We start from the raw sequence: 18,651 nt of genomic DNA on the forward strand, positions 1-18,651 counted from the left end.
GCTTGCTTTAAAGGAGCCAACCGGACACTCGTGTAAGCGGCTCCTCTCCTCTCCCGCTTTGCTCCTTTAAAGAAGCAGGCTCTCTGTCCCTCTCTCCTCCCCACTCAGCGGCTCTTCTCCCGCTTTGCTGTTTCAAAGCGAGCCACGGAGAAGGGAAGCATTCGCTCCATAACACGCACGGACATTTCCCCTTACTTTCTAGGAGGTAAAAAATGTGTGTTATGGAGCGAAAACTACTGTATGTTTTCTTGATTTAGTATGCTGTAAATCACTTTGAGGTTTTTCTTAAAATTATAAAGTGGTATAGAAATTAAATAAAAGAAGTAGAGAGCAGGGATATCCAACATGGGGTTGCTCAGATGTTGGGCAACAACTCCCATAAGCCTCAGCCCAGATGGTCAAGGTTGATGGGAGTTGTAGTTCAAAAGCTCAAGGGGGGGGAATCTCCCCCGTATACAATCCCGTATACAAATAGCCAATTCAATTTCCTAGCTGCCAGCCTTTATGTGGCCAAAATGGAACCCTTCCTCCAAGGAAGAGAGGGAGGTACCAGTAACCTTGAGGCAGCTCCGTTGGTTACGTATATCCAATAAATTTTTAGGTGGGGGGAAAAGATAGCCAAAGCCACGCAAGGAGAACTGGACATGGTCTGTGGATACAGAAAACTGGCTGTGGGGGTGGGGCGCTGGTGGACAGCAGAAATGGAAAACTGGAGAGGGATGGATAGCAGTGGAGTGTGCTGGAAAAGGGTAATGTTTTGGATCAGAAGCACTCAGTGCCTCAGCATTTTCATCCATGTCTTTACTGTACAGGCTGCTCTGGTGCTTATCACTGGAGACAGAGAGAGTACCTTGCCTTCAACTTCTTCTCAATGGCAGCATTCACCTCCCATCATCCACAGCCATAGATGACGATTGCTGAGCCTGATGGGGGTTGTAATTCAGCAACATCTGGAGGGCCAGAGGTTCCCACACTTACTTGCAGGCTCCGTCCTAAGACCGAGTTCATCAGAGTTGGGTCCTTGTTGGCTAAGAGCGCTGGGGATGATGGGAGTTGTAGTCCAACAACATCTAGGCCCACAGGACTCTGCCTCATGTTGGAGTTTTGGCAGGGGGAGGTGTGTTGCCAGGATACTTTTTTCATCCTGCTTGCATTCTTTGTGTATAAAGAATGTAAATAATTTTAACTGATTTTAATAGCGTTCTGATACTGCTTTTAACTGCCGAGGGTGGGGCCTTATAGTGAAGGGTGGCAACAAAATAATAATCTGAATACAGTGCTCTGCATTGGGATGCAGAAGAGGCAAGCTAGGATGAGTTTCGTTTGCCTAACTGGGCTCCCAAAATTGTTTCCTATGGTAATGACACACAGCATGAGCCTCACAGAAGTGAGTGAAAAGCAAAATGAAAGCTATTCAATTAGTTAACCTTGACCATAGCAAAATGCATTTTCCCACCTTCCCTTGAAACAGCCTTGCCCTACAATGCTGTGTCAGAAGCTGTCCATGGCAACGATCCCAGATCTCAGAAGGCAGGCAGTTGGGACGAGTGCTGTGTTGCCCTGTGGGGAACAGAAAACGGCACTGGAGGCTGCCATTGTGGGCTCCATTGTGTTCACTGTCACCCCTGATTGCTTGCCTTCTCCACATCCACGCCACATTTAAATCACTCTAGTACCACTTCAGTCAGTCATGGCTTCCCTCAAAGCATTCTGGGAGCTGTAGTGAGTCTGGCTGGCTGCTGCTGCTGTTGCTGCTGCATGTCCCTGTTCACTGTTTCTGTGAGGAGAATACAGGACACTGCAAAAGACACAGGGTGCCATAAGCTAGACAGAGAGTGATCCCTCTCTATACATGTAAATAGAGAGACTTTTGTTCAGGAGATTTCTGTATAAAGAACTCTTTATATAGGGGAAATGGGGACTAAGTGAGGTTGGAGTGGAACCATGTTTGCATGAATATGACAATGTAAAATATGTTCTCCATTTAAATTTTTATTAACATAATTCGTTCAAAACAAAAAAAATTCCTTCCAGTAGCACCTTAAAGACCAACTAAGTTAGTTCTTGGTATGAGCTTTCGTGTGCATGCACACGAAAGCTCATACCAAGAACTAACTTAGTTGGTCTTTAAGGTGCTACTGGAAGGATTTTTTTTTGTTTTGACTATGGCAGACCAACACGGCTACCCATCTATAATTCGTTCAGTTACCCAGAAGAGTCATTAGGCTTTTTTTTTGCTGTAAGCTACTTCATACATTGTAAGAAGTGGGTCAGGAAACCCTTGATCCCGCTCCTTAAAATACCGAATGGACTCCTAAATAAATATGCATAGGCCCAGACTGCACTGCAGCCCACATCTCAGAATAACAGATAGGCACCATACTGAGATTTCTGTAACTACTCCATACAGGGCATGTTATAAGGTGATAGTAAATCTGCTTCATACATGTTATCTATGTGCTTTGTGGAGTATGTTTGGGGGCTTAGAGGAAATTTCCTCAACTACAACCCAAAACGTCTTATTTACCTACCACATATTGCCTGCCTCTTAGGTGCAAAAAAAGTGGCAGCCCTAATTCCTAGACTGGCCCTTTGCAGGATCACATTCCATGGCTTTCCAATTGTTATGTACTGAGTTGAATAGGATCCAAAAGGCAGCAGTCTGATTGGTCCTAGAACAATAGGATCCAAAAGGCAGCAGTCTGATTGGTCCTAGAACAATAGGATTCAGAATGCAGCAGTCTGATTGGTCCTAGAACAATGCAGCAGTATGATTGGTTGGCAGGAACTACCCAATCATGCTCCAGATAGAAGTGAATCCACAACCTGATTGGCTTACAGTATAATTCCGGAATTAGCCAATCATGTGCAGCCCATTGTGTAAATAATGTATATAAAGCAGATACTTTGAGGGGACATTCATTCATTCCTCCTCACCACTATGAGCTGAATAAAGAGCATGAAATCACTTTGCGACTCTGCGTATATTTCACCAATGAAGCTGCATTGAAGAATGTTAATGGATGAGAGAGGCTGTTGTTTTTAAAAATGTTTTTATTAAATTCTTGGGTACACCCAGAGTCCCTGTTTTCAAGTCACAGAATCCTTCAAACAAATCAGTCCTATTCAGAGTGAGACAGTACTGTTCTAGGCAGTATGGAGTTGGGAGGGGGAAGAAAAGTGGAGAGAGAGAGAGAAGGAAAGCGAGAAAGAAATAAACATTTCATTCATTTCTATAGTATGTGAGCTTTTGTGTCAGCGTCAGGTAAACAGGAATTTTATTTTTATTGGCAGTGGGAGAGACCCTGAGGGCTCAGGAGGTGGCTAGTTGCAGGATATTCGTCAAAGCAACGCCCAATCTCTGTGGTGTTTGAGACTGACCCCCAATGGCTGTTCACACATGCGAGGGAGCCATTGCCTGCTGCAGTCAACATGCGGCGACCGTGTGCATCTAAAATCCCAGGAGGCAGAGACCCAAATCTGGACCGTGACAAGGGGATGGTAGATCTCTAGCTAGGAACTGACCTGTGGGAATGTTTAGAAAGGCAGGAGAGGATATATTATTTGATGATATCCTTACTAACTTGCGTTAAAAAGTTCTATATCTTAGCAAAGTTCAAACATTCTCCTTTTCAAATTTGCACAGCAGTAAGTTTGTTGCAGGCTCGTCTGAGCCTCACTATTTAAGATTCCTGATAAGATCCCTTGATATCCCTCTTTAGAAGTGTAGACAGGACAGTCTTACTAAAATCAATATAAAAGTAGTTTATTCATTTTCATTCAGTACACAATTAGATTCCTGAAGGCAGGCTTAAGTTACAAAAGTATATCTATATCTATGCATAAACTATAATATAAGGGACACATAGAAAAAAACAAAATGGAGAAGGAAGAATGAAGCACATGGAGGAGGTGTGCTCCACCACCCAGAATAGGCCACACCTATTTCAAGTCACATGTAGAGGAAGCGCTTGTCCCAGCTCAGGAGGAAAGAGGAAGTTTTCTCCTGGGTGGCACAAAGCATCCCCTAGCATGTCCACTCTAGGAATGTTGTACCTGACTGCTACGAATTTCATATCCCACAGACCCAAGCTCCTCCTGCCCACTGACCAGTAAATGTCCCCCACAAAAAAAGCCCACCCTGAGATTCCTTCTCCTTTCGCTCTCCAATTTTACAAAGGCAAACTCCTATTATGCAAGAAATTGCTTTAAAAAATGGTGGTGGTTCCCTCATTGTGAATAAGTGAGGTTCATAGAGCACAGAATGATAGAGTTGGAAGGGACCAAGAGGGTCCTCTAGCCGAACCCCCTGCAATGCAGGAACCCACAACCCCCAATGCTCTACCAACTGAGTTATCCCAGGGCTCGGATCAAATTCAGCCGATAGGATTGCAATGAATCGGGAGCAAAGCTTTTCTATGAATATATTACCTCAAGTTATTCTGATGCTTCCAAATGCACTGGTACAAATAAATTTTCAGATTGAACAAGTAGTATAATTACTATTGGTTGGAGGATGGATGGCGGCTAACAGATTGAGGTTGAATCCTGACAAGACAGAAGTACTGTTTTTGGGGGACAGGGAGCGGGTTGGTGTGGGGGATTCCCTGGTCTTGAATGGGGTAACTGTGCCCCTGAAGGACCAGGTGCGCAGCCTGGGAGTCATTTTGGACTCACAGCTGTCCATGGAGGCGCAGGTTAACTCTGTGTCCAGGGCAGCTGTCTACCAGCTCCACCTGGTACACAGGCTAAGACCCTACCGGCCCGCGAACTGTATCGCCAGAGTGGTGCATGCTCTAGTTATCTCACGCTTGGACTACTGCAACGCGCTCTACGTGGGGCTACCTTTGAAGGTGACCCGGAAACTGCAATTAATCCAGAATGCGGCAGCTAGACTGGTGACTGGGAGTGGCCGCCGGGACGACATAACAACGGTTCTGAGAGATCTGCATTGGCTCCCAGTAGGTTTCCGAGCACGATTCAAAGTGTTGGTGCTGACCTTTAAAGCCCTAAATGGCCTCGGTCCTGTATACCTGAAGGAGCGTCTCCACCCCCATCGTTCAGCCCGGACACTGAGATCCAGCGCCGAGGGCCTTCTGGCGGTTCCCTCATTGCGAGAAGTGAGGCTACAGGGAACCAGACAGAGGGCCTTCTCGGTAGTGGCGCCCGCCCTGTGGAACGCCCTCCCATCAGATGTCAAAGAGATAAATAATTACCTGACATTCAGAAGACATCTTAAGGCAGCCCTGTTCAGGGAAGTTTTTAATATGTAACACTGTACCGTTTTTTAACACTGATTGGGAGCCGCCCAGAGTGGCTGGGGAAGCTCAGCCAGATGGGCGGGGTATAAATAATAAATTATTATTATTATTATTATTATTATTATTGTTGTTGTTGTTGTTGTTGTTGTTGTTGTTGTTGTTGTTGTTATTCTCCAGGCAATTTGGATGACTTCCAGCAAAATATAAAAATATAATAAGACATCAGACATTTAAAACGTCCTGATTTTGCTCCTTTGACAGAAGCCGACAAATTTAGGACAGATGCTCTATATCAACTCAATGACAAGGAACCAGGCAGCGGGCCTTCTTGGTAGTGGTACCCACTCTGGAATGCTCTCCCGTCAGATGTCCAGGAAATAAGCATCTATCTGACTTTTATAAGACATCTGAAGGCAGCCCTGTATGGAGAAGCTTTTAATGTTTGATGTTTCATTGGTTTTTTAAAAATATTCTGTTGGGAGCTGCCCTAGTGGCTGGGGAAACCCAGCCAGATGAGCAGGTATAAATAATGTTATAATATTATTATTCTTATGCTTAATTGAATAGCAGTTCCCGGAAGCCGCCGGAGGGGAGAGATGCTCTTGAGCTCCCATCCTCCTTGCAGGCTTGGCCACCATGAGGAGACAGTCCTGAGATTCCTGCATTGCAGGGGGTTGGACTAGATGACTCTCAGGGTCCCCTTCCATCTCAACGATTCTATGATTCTAAGAGGGTGCGGGACTAGATGGGCTTGATCAAACTACAGGGCTCTTCATGAGTTCTGTCTGTGCATCCAGACGAATGTGTTTCTGTTTGTGTGTGTGTGTGTTGACAGAGAGAGAGAGAGAGAGAGAGAGAGAGAACGAACCTTCAGGAAGAGGCCCCTGTCTCTTCTTTGCAAAGAGGCTGAATCAGCTGCAATACCCCCACACTTGAACCACTGCTTCCCTGCCTGCTCCCTCTCCACCCCCAACCCCAGTTCCATGGTTATTGCATTGCATTGCACACACACCCCAAAGCTTGCTGCACCCCAAGGCGCTTTGCACTCAGCGGATTCCTTGCAGGACAAGGGCAGTGCAGGACGGCAGAGGGGGCGGGTCAGCTGTTCCACTTAAGCCGGGCCCCCTTTCCCAGGTCAGTATGGAGCAGCCCCACTCTCTCTCTTTCTCTGGCAGCTTGCACTCTCTGGCTTTAACCCTTAAGGCAACGAGCATCTGTTCCCTATATTCGAAGCCCAGGTTCCCTCCCTTCCCTCCGCATTGGCTGGGTACTGCAATTATCCCGCCCCCGGAAATATCCTGCCTCCCAGGCGGGGGCTCCTATTCCCGCCCCCGCTGCCCAGGGTCGCTGCTGCTGCCAGGATTTCGGGTGAGTGCAAAGCCAGCGGCGGGGAAGGAGGGAAGGGGCTTGGCAAGGGATGGGGGTCCAGGATGAGAAGCCCCGGGACGGGGAGAAGAAGAGAAGGGAGGAAAGGGAGCTGTTTCTCTTAATGGGGCCTTGAAGGTGGAGGGGTTTCCACTGTGGAAAGAGAGAAGCTTCCTCCTGCCTTGATCTGGTGCAAAGGGAGTTGCAGGGAAGGAGGCGGGAAAGGGGAGAGGGTTGGGTATTGCAGCCCAGCCTCGCCATAGTAGTAATAATAGTAATAATAATCTGATATTTATACCCCGCCCATTTTCTGGGTTTCCCCAGCCACTCTGGGCGGCTTCCAACAAAATAAGAAACACCAGAAACATCCAAACATCCAAGTCTTCCGTTTTGTAGAGGAGATGGGGACATGGATTGCTGGATGGCAGAGGGAGAAAGAGGAAAAGATGGGGAGGAAAACAAAGGCAGGGGGGTCCTGGCAGGAAGAAGGAAGGGGGGAGGCCTCCTCCAAAGCAGCTTTTTGTTCCTTGAACTCCTTGCATAAAGTAGTGGGGGCAGGTTTGATGAGGCCCTGAGCTACTGGAGGTCATGGGGCCCTTTATATGTCCAGCTGTCCTTTGTCAACAACTATTTGTCGCTGTTTTTTGTGTTGAATATATGCTATATGGTAATTTATGGACCTAATAGGTATCTAAAACTATTTGCACATAACAAAATCCGTATTTTCTCAAAGTAATTTTTGAACTGAAATACAATTGAGAAGTATATGAATAGTGAAATACAATTAAGTATATTAATAGTGAAGTAATTATTAAGCTCTAACTTAAAATGATTTTGTTGTTCATAACAAACTTAATGCAAAAACATTGGCATTTGGCAATAACAAAAGTTCCTTTAGAAACACAGTTTACAAAAAATCATGATCTAGTCCTAGAAACTTGCTATAACTTGAAATTATAATAGGTGTAAATATACAGTGCAGACAACTACTAATAATAAATACCTTTATTAATATGAATTTATTTGTTATAGCCTGTACAATGTAATTGTAGTTAATGCAATGCATTTTTTTATATCAGTCTCAATATTACCATAATAGTCCACATTCTTCATTGGGACAGCAGACCTTTGTACCCTGTTACACTTAGTGAGTGTAAAAGACAGTATTTCTAGTAATATGTCACAATTTTAAATAATACCAATACTATACCCACCTGTACATAAAAATTATTTTACAGGACTAATTGTATTACTGCATCTACCCAATACCCATTCAACTGTATAATTTTATCATGATTCATTGTGTACTGTGTATACAAACAGTACAGAAACATGATCTAAATTAAAATACTTTCTTGCCTTTGCCAAAGCAAAGTCACTGAGGATATCATCAAATGATAAACTGCTTAGCTTGTCACTTTCTATGTACATGAGGCTGAAGTAACATAATTTATCTTGAGACATTGTTGTTCCAAATTCATTTTTTATCCTCTTCAGTCAAGAAACGGATATTTACAAATGGCAATTTGCAATCATCATTCAGAGGAACATTCTCAGAATTGCTTCTACATTAGGGAATGCTGACTGGACACTGTTGTTGTTCTTTAGTCACTTAGTCGCGTCTGACTCTTTGTGAACCCATGGACCAGAACACGCCAGGCACTCCTGTTTTCCACTGCCTCCTGCAGTCTGGTCAAACTCATGTTAGTAGCTTTGAGAGCACTGTCCAACCATCTCGTCCTCTGCATATAAGTTAAATAAGCAAGGAGACAATATACAGCCTTGTCATACTCCTTTCCCAATTTTGAGCCAATCAGTTGTTCCATATCCATTTCTAACTGTTGCTTCTTGTCCCACATAGAGATTTCTCAGGAGACAGATGAGGTGGTCAGGCACTCCCATTTCTTTAAGAACTTGCCATAGTTTGCTGTGGTCCACACAGTCAAAGGGTTTTGCGTAATCAATGAAGCAGAAGTAGATGTTTTTCTGGAACTCTCTAGCTTTCTCCCTAATCCAGCGCATGTTTGCAATTTGGTCTCTTGTTCCTCTGCCCCTCCAAAATCCAGCTTGTACTTCTGGGAGTTCTCGGTCTGCATACCGCTTAAGCCTGCCTTGTAGAATTTTAAGCATAACCTTGCTAGCGTGTGAAATGAGCGCAATTGTGCGGGAGTTGGAGCATTCTTTGGTGCTGCCCTTCTTTGGCATTGCGTTCTAGACTGATCTTCTCTGATCCTCTGGCCACTGCTGAGTTTTCCAAACTTGCTGGCATATTGAGTGTAGCACCTTAACAATATCATCTTTTAAGATTTTAAATAGTTCCGCTGGAATGTCATCACTTCCACTGGCCTTGTTATTAGCAGTGCTTTCTAAGGCCCATTTGACTTCACTCTCCAGGATGTCTGGCTCAAGGTCAGCAACCACACTACCTGGAGTGTACAATCCATCCATATCTTTCTGGTACAATTCCTCTGTGTATTCTTACCACCTCTTCTTGATGTCTTCTGCTTCTGTTAGGTCCTTACCACTTTTGTCCTTTATTATGGTAATTTTTGCACAAAATGTTCCTTTCATATCTCCAATTTTCTTGAGCAGATCTCCATTCCCATCCATTTTAGTTCACTGATGCCCAGGATGTCAATATTTATTCTTGCCATCTCATTTTTGACCATATCCATCTTACCATGGTTCATGGATCTTACATTCCAGGTTCCTATGCAATATTTTTCTTTGCAGCACTGGACTTCCCTTTCACTTCCAGGCACACCCGCAAGTGAGCGATGTTTCGGCTTTGGCCCAGCTGCTTCATCAGCTCTGAATCTACTTGTACTTGTCCTCCGCTCTTCCTCAGTAGCATATTGGATGCCTTCCGACCTGAGGGGTTCATCTTCCAGTGTCATAACTTTTATACGACCATGGAGTTTTCTCAGCAGGGATACTGGCATGGCTTGCTGGTTCCTGCTCCAGGTGGACCACGTTTAGTCAAAACTCTCCACTTTGACCTGTCTGTCTTGGGTGGCCCTGCACGGCATAGCTCATAGCGTCTCTGAGTTATTCAAGCCCCTTTGCCATGACAAGGCAGAGATCCATGAAGGACACGGTCATTAAATATTACTTGGTACAGATCCTGATGTGTCACATTATCATGTTCATGGCTTTGACTTTTTAATGTATTGATGAAAATGGTTGAGTTCTCCAACAAGGTTCATGTCCACATCTTCAGGATATGTTTGGCTTAAAGCATTAACTTCTTCACGAATCTCTTCTTTTGCAGCATCTAATTTTGTTAAGAACGAAATACTACTACTACTAATAATAATAATAATATTTATATCCCAACTATCCGGCTGGATTTCCCCAGCCACTCTGGGTGGCTTCCAACAAAAAATTAAAAATACATAAAATTGTCAATCATTAAAAACTTCCCTAAACAGGGCTGCCTTCAGTTGTCTTCTAAATGTCAGATAGTTGTTTATTTCCTTGACATCCGATGCAGGGTGTTCCACAGGGCGGGTGCCACCAGTGAGAAGGCCTGGCTCCTTGTAACCTTGCTTCTCGCCAGAAGGCCCTCAGCGCTGGACCTCAGTTTCTGGGCTGAACAATGGGGTTGGAGACGCTCCTTCAGGTATACTTGACAGAGGCCGTTTAGGGCTTTTAAGGTCAGCACCAACATTTTGAATTGTGCTCAGAAACATACGGGGAGCCAACGTGGGTCTTTCAAGACCAGTGTTCTGTGATCTCGGCGGCTGCTCCCAGTCACCAGTCTTTTTTGCAGCATCATTGTATACTGATGCCCTTTGTGCCAGATTTGATTCTAATCCATCCGTCGCAGGTATAAATGCTTTGATTCTCAACTTGTTTCTTGGCTCAAGGTTCTCTAAAGCTTCATCTTCATCCTCACCTATATGCCTCCTTATAGATCAGCAGTTCTCAACCTGTGGGTCCTCAGATGTTGTTGGACTACAACTCCCATCATCCCTGAGCTCTGGCATTGCTAGTTAGGGGTGATGGCAGTTGTAGTTCAACAACATCTGGGGACCCACAGGTTGAGAAAGGCTGTTCTAGATCTTCTTCTGCTTTTCTTGTAATCAACATCAGGCAATTTGTCCTTTGCCTGTTCTTTAAAATGATCAAAAAGATCTCTGGAACCAAGTTCCTCCATTTTATTCGAAATGTTTGTGGCTTGATTACTTGTTTCACCCTTCTCTGTGGTATCAATATGCAGCCAATGCAATGCAGAAATTATTCCATTGTAATTGCCAAGTTCTGCACTTGTGGCCCTTGAATGAATTTCCCATCTAGTCTTTGACAAAAACTCTGGAACTTTTTTTTTTTTAAAAAAAATTTATTCAGATTTTATAACAAATTTAAGCATAATCAAAACACCAAATTACCGTATTTTTCCATGTATAAGGCTAGTTTGTTTGTTTTTTACCAGAAAAATTAGCTATAAAATTGAGGCTCGTCTTATGCACAGGTAGTGCTGAGGGGTGTTTTCTTAATTTGGAGTCCCTCCAAATAGTCTTATACATGGTGGCGTCCTATAGACGAAAAAATACAGTACATTTTACATTCCAAATAATCTCCCCACCCCCCATGACTTCCCCCAACTTCCCTTTCTGAGTTATAGCATATTCATTTTTACTGCTTATAATTTCATACGCCTTATATACTGAAAATTAAAATTATAGCTTATAACACTCCCTATTCCTTCCTAGCGCATTCTTCCTTGGCAAAGCGGGCTCTTTATGCACAGCCTCCAGCGCCTGCCTGGGCCCTGGGCAGGGTTCTGCTCGTTCCTTTGCTCACCCCGGGAGGTATCTGGGCAGCCTGGCCTGCTAAGCCTTGCCCTCCCCCCTCCTGTCACTGGGCAGCAGCCAAGGTGGCCCCACCATGAGGGGTGTTGGTTGGGCGGGCGGGGCGGCAGAAGGAGGTGTTTGGAAGCTCCCACACTGGCGGTTAGTCTCTTGCCTGTGCGTGTGGCGGGTATGGTGGCTTTGGGTGGGCTTGCGCGCCTTTGCCAGCATCTGCAGGCCATCAGCTGCGGATGAGTTGTGCCTCTGTGTGCAACAAAGAGGAGAAGAGAAGTTCTCCTTTAGAAGGCAGAACAGGCAAGAGCTGTCACTATCACCTCATAATTCCACCGCCTCTCCCAGGGGGCCAAGATGCAAGGAAGGGGCTTCCTTCTCCATGCAAGGGCCACCCATGTATTCAGAGCAGTCCTTTGCAAATTACTGTCTTTCTCCATGTATAAGATGAGGTTTTTTGCCCAATTTTTAAAGTTAAAACACATGGGTCGTCTTATACATGGAATATAGCAATTAAATATATAAATAAATGCAGTACTTGCTCTGGCAGTCGCAGCTCCTCGCAGTGGCAAGCCCTGGGGCCTCTATAGTCTGCTTGCCTCCCCCCACCCTACAGCTTGGAGGGAGGCTGTAGGCTGTTTTTTTTTTTGCCGTGCAGCGTCTTTGTGCTGCTCTGCAAACTCTGCAAACTAATGGGGAAGGCCACCTGCAAAACAAAGCTGCTGATCAAAGATATTTCTCCCCTCTATGCCTTTCCTGCGTCTTTCCCGTGAAACATCTTGGAGACTACAAATTTCTGCACTGCTCCTCTTGCGTAACGTTGCACCGCCCGCCTGCTATTCCGTAGCCGCCTCTACCCATGCAGACTCTGTAAATGAAGGGGGAAGGGTGGAAGGCCACCTGCAAAGCAGAGCTGCCGATCAAGGTATTTTCCCCCTTTCTGCCTTTCCTGCACAGAAACCACCTATCAGCTCCCCGATCGCCACCGGCAGTCGCTAATCACGCTCCTGCTTGCTACGACAAGGGCAGCTGTCTATTGGAGGGCTAATGGCAGCGATCAGGCAGTTGCAACGCGAGTGGTTGTGAGCTGCATTCTGGTGGGTTAGTGATTTTCAGCATTCCCCCCAAATAATCCTCCCCAAAAGCTCAATCCCCTATTTTCAAAATTTTGAGGCCCCCAAAATAGGGGTCATAGACAGAAAAATACGGTAAATCTCATGTTCCATGGGATCTAGTCTTATCTCCTGAGTTCACACCAATAAAACTCCGAAACAGAGAGGAGTCCACCATTGTTTATTGCAAAGCAATAGGTTACAGTTGGATCGTTCCACAAAACTGCAACCCTGCCCAGTGGTTTAGGCAGTGGTATTTATATAATTTCAAACAAAGCATTTCGATTTTGAGCAATCATTTACATCAGAGATGTCCAAGCGCTGGACCACAATTGACAGGTAGACCTCTGTGTTGTTTTGGGTCGATTATGAGACCTTTGAAGGCCCCCCCTTTCCGCAAGAACCTCTGCACATGCTCCTGTTTCTGTTTTTGCTCAGCAGTTCCTTGTTTTAATGTTTATTGTTGCCAAAAGAATCTAAATTTTTCTTGCGTCCCCCACCTCCTTAAAAAAGTCCCTTTAGAGTTTCACATTCCTCATATTCATCATTACCTCATTTTATTTATAATACACATGTGCGATAAGCACTGGCAATTTCTGCTGATTTAGTTTTGATTCCCACAGCATTCTGTTACGTTGTGTTGGTGTGCATGTTGGAAACCTGTGTTACATGCAGCCATTTGCACCATGTGGCGACTCATGTTCCAGCTTTCAGCTGTATCTTTGTGATTCGCATATTAGCTGTATTTCTGCCCCAATTGGGGGGCGGCAACTTGCAAAATAATCAGTTATAAAGCACAGACTACCATAACTTCTGTTTTAGAAGCACACTCAAGGATTTACAGAGATACACATTATCACATTTATTGTGGCCCTTTGGGCAACTGCCACAAGGCCATTCCTGCCCATACCATGCCAGCCTTAGGAAGGGAGAAGGGACAGGCAGATGGAAGGAATTGCCAAAGGTGTTTGAAAATGGGTGGAGGCTCTTGGGAAGTGGGTGCCCAATAGGGGCTTCTACAGAGGCAGCAGAATCCCTACAGGGGCTCTGAGACTCCCTTGACTTCTTCCTTCCTCCCAGGAAGCTACAACTTGCCTTGGCTTCTGTGCTCCTCAAGAAGTTGAACATGTAAACCTAGCCAGGACAGGATGGACAGAGGAAGATGGTTCATTTATTGTCTTTCTCTCCCCCCCCCCACCCCACTCCCAAACAGGTGAGGAAGACGATGGTCAGAATTCTACGGAACCATCTGTGAATTCATTGGGAAGAACAAAGAAACAGTTTAAATGCAAGGAATGTGGAATGTGCTTTAGACCAACAAACTCACACAGGAGAGAATCCATGTAAATACATGGAGTGTGAAAAGAACTTCAGTGAAAGTGGAGAACTTAGAATACATCAACAAAATCACAATGGGGAGAAACCGTTTAAATGCATTGAATGTGGAAAGAGCTTCAGTCATAGTGGAGCCCTTAGAACACATCAACGAACTCACACAGGGGAGAAACCATTTGAATGTATGGAGTGTGGAAAGGGCTTCAGTGAAAGTCGAAAACTTAGACTACATCAACGAACTCACACAGGTGAGAAACCCTTTAAATGTATTGAATGTGGAAAGACCTTCAGTCGTAGTGGAATCCTTAGAATACACCAACGAACTCACACAGGGGAGAAACCATTTGAATGCATTGAATGTGGAAAGAGCTTGGGTTCTAGTGGAGCCCTTAGAACACATCAACGAACTCACACAGGGGAGAAACCCTTTAAATGTATTGAATGTGGAAAGAGCTTCAGTCGTAGTGGAGACCTTAGAACACATCAACGAACTCACACGGGGGAGAAACCGTTTGAATGCATTGAATGTGGAAAGAGCTTTAGTGAAAGTGGAAACCTTAGAATACATCAGCGAACTCACACAGGAGAGAAACCATTTGAATGTGTTGAATGTGGAAAGGGCTTTAGTGAGAGTAGAACACTTAGAATACATCAACGAAGTCACACGGGGGAGAATCCTTTTAAATGTACTGAATGTGGAAAGAGCTTGGGTTCTAGTGGAGCCCTTAGAACACATCAACGAACTCATACAGGGCAGAAACCATTTGAATGTATTGAATGTGGAAAGGGCTTCAGTCAAAATGGAGCCCTTAGAATACATGAACGAACTCACACGGGAGAAACCATTTAATTGCATTGAATGTGGAAAGAACTTCCGTGAATGTGGAACACTTAGAAGACATCAACGAACTCACACGGGGGAGAAACCATTTACATGTATTGAATGTGGAAAGAACTTCAGTCAAAGTGTAACACTTAGAAAACATCGACAAACTCATACAGGGCAGAAACCATTTAAAAGTGTGGAAAGAGCTTCAGACTCTGTGGAGACCTTAATATTCACGAGCGAATTCACACAGGTGAAAAGCCATAAATGTATGCCGTGTTCCACTCAAGGTGCACTCTTTACTTCACATCAAGAAACTCATAAAGGCGGAAATCAATTTTAAATGCATGGAACTCGTGTGATGTTCTGGTGTTTGTATTTAAATTTGTACACACAGACATATATATGTATTATCGTAATGAAGGTCACATATACTATATGTACAAAAGACGTGGCAAGGTGTTGCTAGATAAATAGGGGGAGAGTGTGAATCTGGAATGCTCAAGGTGTGTGATGAATATTAACACACCTTAATCGATGCTTTCTCAACAACTTACATAACCACCACCTCGCCTATCCACCAACACCTCTTCTCTGAATCACCTCGGTTTGACAAGGAATGTAAAGCCCTAAGAAGGCGAATTAGGAAAATGGTCAGAATCATCAAATTTTCCAACGACCCCCAAACCCGTGCAAAGCTCATAGATATTAAAAGGACATACAGAAACATGATTCATTGCAAGAAACAGCAGCACATCCTTGAGGCTTGGTCCACTCTTCGTTCGGCTGTAGAGAGGCATGACTCCCGCTCCTTCTGGCGCTTAGTTAGACCTTTAGCACCACTCAACTCAGCTACCCAGATTTCTGCTGATTAATGGATTGCTTATTATTCAACCAGTTTCGCTTCTCCAAATCATCTTACAGAATTCCTTCAATCCCCGTCGGACCTCTGTTCCTGTTCTCTTAGTCCCACTTCCTCAATAAACTTTACCTCAACTCGCATCTTCAACATCATAATGTCCATGGGAAGGAATAAGGCCCCCGGCCCAGACATGGTCCCGTTGGACCTTTTCCTGACTGATCCTCTTTGGTGGAGCGAACAGCTGACTCCTGTATTCACCACTATCTCCTCCGCCCTAGACATCCCCGACTCCTGGAGAGAAGCTATAATAGTTCCGATCTTCAACGGCGGGCAGCCAAACATCCCTAGGAACTATCGCCCCATCAGTTTATTATCTATTCCGGGGAAAATATTTGCCGCTGTTTTACTGGAAGAACTTCTTTCATGGGTCCAGGAGAGGAACATTCTACTGCTAGAACAGATTGGCTTCCGAAAGTCAGCATCAACCATGGACCACTGTCTAACTCTCTATCACCTTGCCAGTAAATACACTGCACCAAGGCAAGGCCACCTATTTGCCGCTTTCATGGACCTGGAGGCCGCCTTTGATTCCATTCCTAGGCAGAGATTATGGTCCAAACTTGCCCATCTGGGAATTGATCCGCACCTCCTCTCCCTAATTATTTCTCTTTATTCAAACACCACAGCTCGCGTCCGAAGTGATCCCAACGGCTCCCTTACCACTCCATTCCCAACAGCCAAGGGCGTCCGACAAGGCTGTCTCTTGGCCCCTTTACTGTTTAATCTCTATCTTCATGATGCAATTACCCCTTTGAAGCTAGCATCTAAGTATCCTCCTCACTTAGCAGGCCACCCCATTGTTTCCCTTTTCTATGCAGATGACGCCGTCATCTTATCCAGAACAGCTGCGGACCTAGCAAATACAGTTAATGCATTTATCGCCTATTGTAAGGCGGAAGCTCTTAATATTAATTATAAAAAATCGAAAGTCCTCCACTTCACTCGTTCCCGCAAACTCAAGCTGGAGCCACTTAAGATCACAGGTGGCTACTTAGAAAAGGTAAAAGCCTTTAAATATCTAGGCTTAATATTCACCTATAATCTCTCCTGGACCACCCATCTACAATCTGCCTTTCTCGCTGCAACCACGACCTCTAATGCCATTGTCCGATTTTACCACCAGAAGGGCGGCAAACACCTTCCAGCAGCAATTCAAATATTTAATGCCAAAGTTGTCCCTAAATTATTATATGGCTGTGAAGTATGGACTACAGCAATATCAGGTAACCTGGATCGCCCACTTCATATGTTTCTGAGATCTCTTTCCGGCGTCCCGAGATGTGTCTCAGGTGCAGCCCTACGACTTGAGTTCGCCCAGCCCTCAATTGTAAAACGAGCATGGAGTCGTGCCATTTCCTATAGCTCCCACCTACTAGCATCGGATGCTCGAATTAGAGGTGGTTTTTCCAATCTGATCCTAAGAGATATTCATAATTCCCCCTGGAAAACTACAATTAACCTCAAACTCCGCTCTTTTCTCAATCTGAATTGGAAAACTGTTCTTAACTTAGAGTGTATCAGGCCCTACCTCCAATTAAAAAGAAGCTACAGCAACTTGACTTCTCTAATACAGCTGCCCATGCAAGAGGGTCGTGTTCAGGCCTAGCCCTAGCTATTCTACCCCCTGAAGGGATCCCTCTATACTGCTTCACAATTTCTTCGGAGGCTAAGCGAAGGGCCTTTACCTGTGCCCGTCTCAACTGTTTTCCTACAGCAGTTCTGTCGGGTCGTTATTCCAGAGTTCCCATCACAAATAGAACATGCACCTGTAATGACACGGCTCTGGAGACTATGGAACATGTAATGCTCTTCTGTCCCAACTGGACAGATGAAAGATCTCGGTTTTTAACTCCTCTCATGAACAAGCTTCATCTCCCAATCCAGCCCTGGATAGTGTCCCTTTTTTTGCAGGATTCTGATTGTTGGATTACCGAGATGACAGCTAACTTCCTGCTCAGTGTGATGAAGAGGAAAGCGGCACTAACTTCTTCTTTAACACCACAGCTGCAGTCGATACGCCGCACAACCGAACGAAGTTCCAAGTACAGTGGTGCCCCGCAAGACGAAATTAATTCTTTCTGCAAGTTTTGTCGTCTTGCGAATTTTTCGTCTTGCGAATCACGAAATCTCATAGGAATGCATTGAAAATCAATTAATGCGTTCCTATGGTCAAAAAAAGTCCAAACAAAGCCAAATTTGGTACAACAACAGTTTATTAACTGCTCTTTAAAGTCACACATACTGTAAAGAGCAGTTCAAAAATTGAAGGGAAAATAAATTAACTTTATAAACATGACAGAAAAACATTTAAAAATCAACAAAGTGTACAGTACATTTTCTAAGACTCTGGGGGACCACTCGAAGAAGGCTCCTCTTCCACTCTTTGCTTCTTGCTCAAGAACCTGTCCATAGTCTGCTGCTTCATCCGCCTTTTCAGCACCTCCCTGAAAGGCGACATGACCCTCGTATCAAAAATGTTCCCAACGTCATGTGCCACGTGCTTCTCAGGGTGGTGCTGCTCTGCAAAAGTCTGCACCTCCTTCCACTTCAGGCAAATGTCCCTCAGTTTTTCGGAGGACAGCCGTTCCTCAGTTGCTTCCTCCTCTTCCAGCGAGGCCTGCTCCTGCGCAGCCTCTGCCTGCAGTTCGACCAGCTCCTGGGTGGTCAGCTCATGGTCGTGCTCCTCCACCAGCTCGCAGATGTCCTCCTCCATGACCTCCAGGCCCATGGTCCTCCCCAAGGCAACAATGTCCTGCACCACTGTTGACTCTGGTGCATCAGAGTCACTTGGTGCCACACAGTCCGGCCACAGGCTGCGCCAAGCGCAATTCAAATTTCTCTGGCTGATCCCGTTCCAGGCCGTGGTGATCATCTTCAAGCAGGTGACGATGTCGAAGTGGTCCTTCCAGAATTCCCGCAGGGTGATGGTGGTGCAGTCAGTTACCTCGAAGCATTGCCTGAAAAGCTCCCCCAGCCCCTCCCCAACTGTTGCAAACCCCTCCCCAACTGTTCCCCCAGCCACCCA

At 45.1% G+C, this 18,651-nt stretch overlaps 1 protein-coding gene across 3 annotated transcripts in view; it reads left to right on the forward strand.

Annotated features, from left to right (window-relative positions):
• LOC114589836 (uncharacterized) overlaps window positions 1-18,651 on the forward strand; it is a 246,617-nt gene that overhangs the window by 178,839 nt on the left and 49,127 nt on the right. The window contains exon 1 of one of the 3 annotated variants that reach the window (XM_077920719.1): window positions 5,503-6,629. The exons of the other annotated variants lie outside the window; for them this stretch is intronic. Within the exon in view, the coding sequence (XP_077776845.1) occupies window positions 6,402-6,629 (228 nt within the window). The 5' untranslated portion in view covers window positions 5,503-6,401. Of the gene's footprint in view, window positions 1-5,502; window positions 6,630-18,651 lie in introns of those variants that run through there. 3 annotated transcript variants of the gene reach the window in all.

Source organism: Podarcis muralis, chromosome 2 (genome assembly GCF_964188315.1).
Source record: "Podarcis muralis chromosome 2, rPodMur119.hap1.1, whole genome shotgun sequence".
In the NCBI taxonomy this organism is placed as follows: domain Eukaryota; kingdom Metazoa; phylum Chordata; class Lepidosauria; order Squamata; family Lacertidae; genus Podarcis; species Podarcis muralis.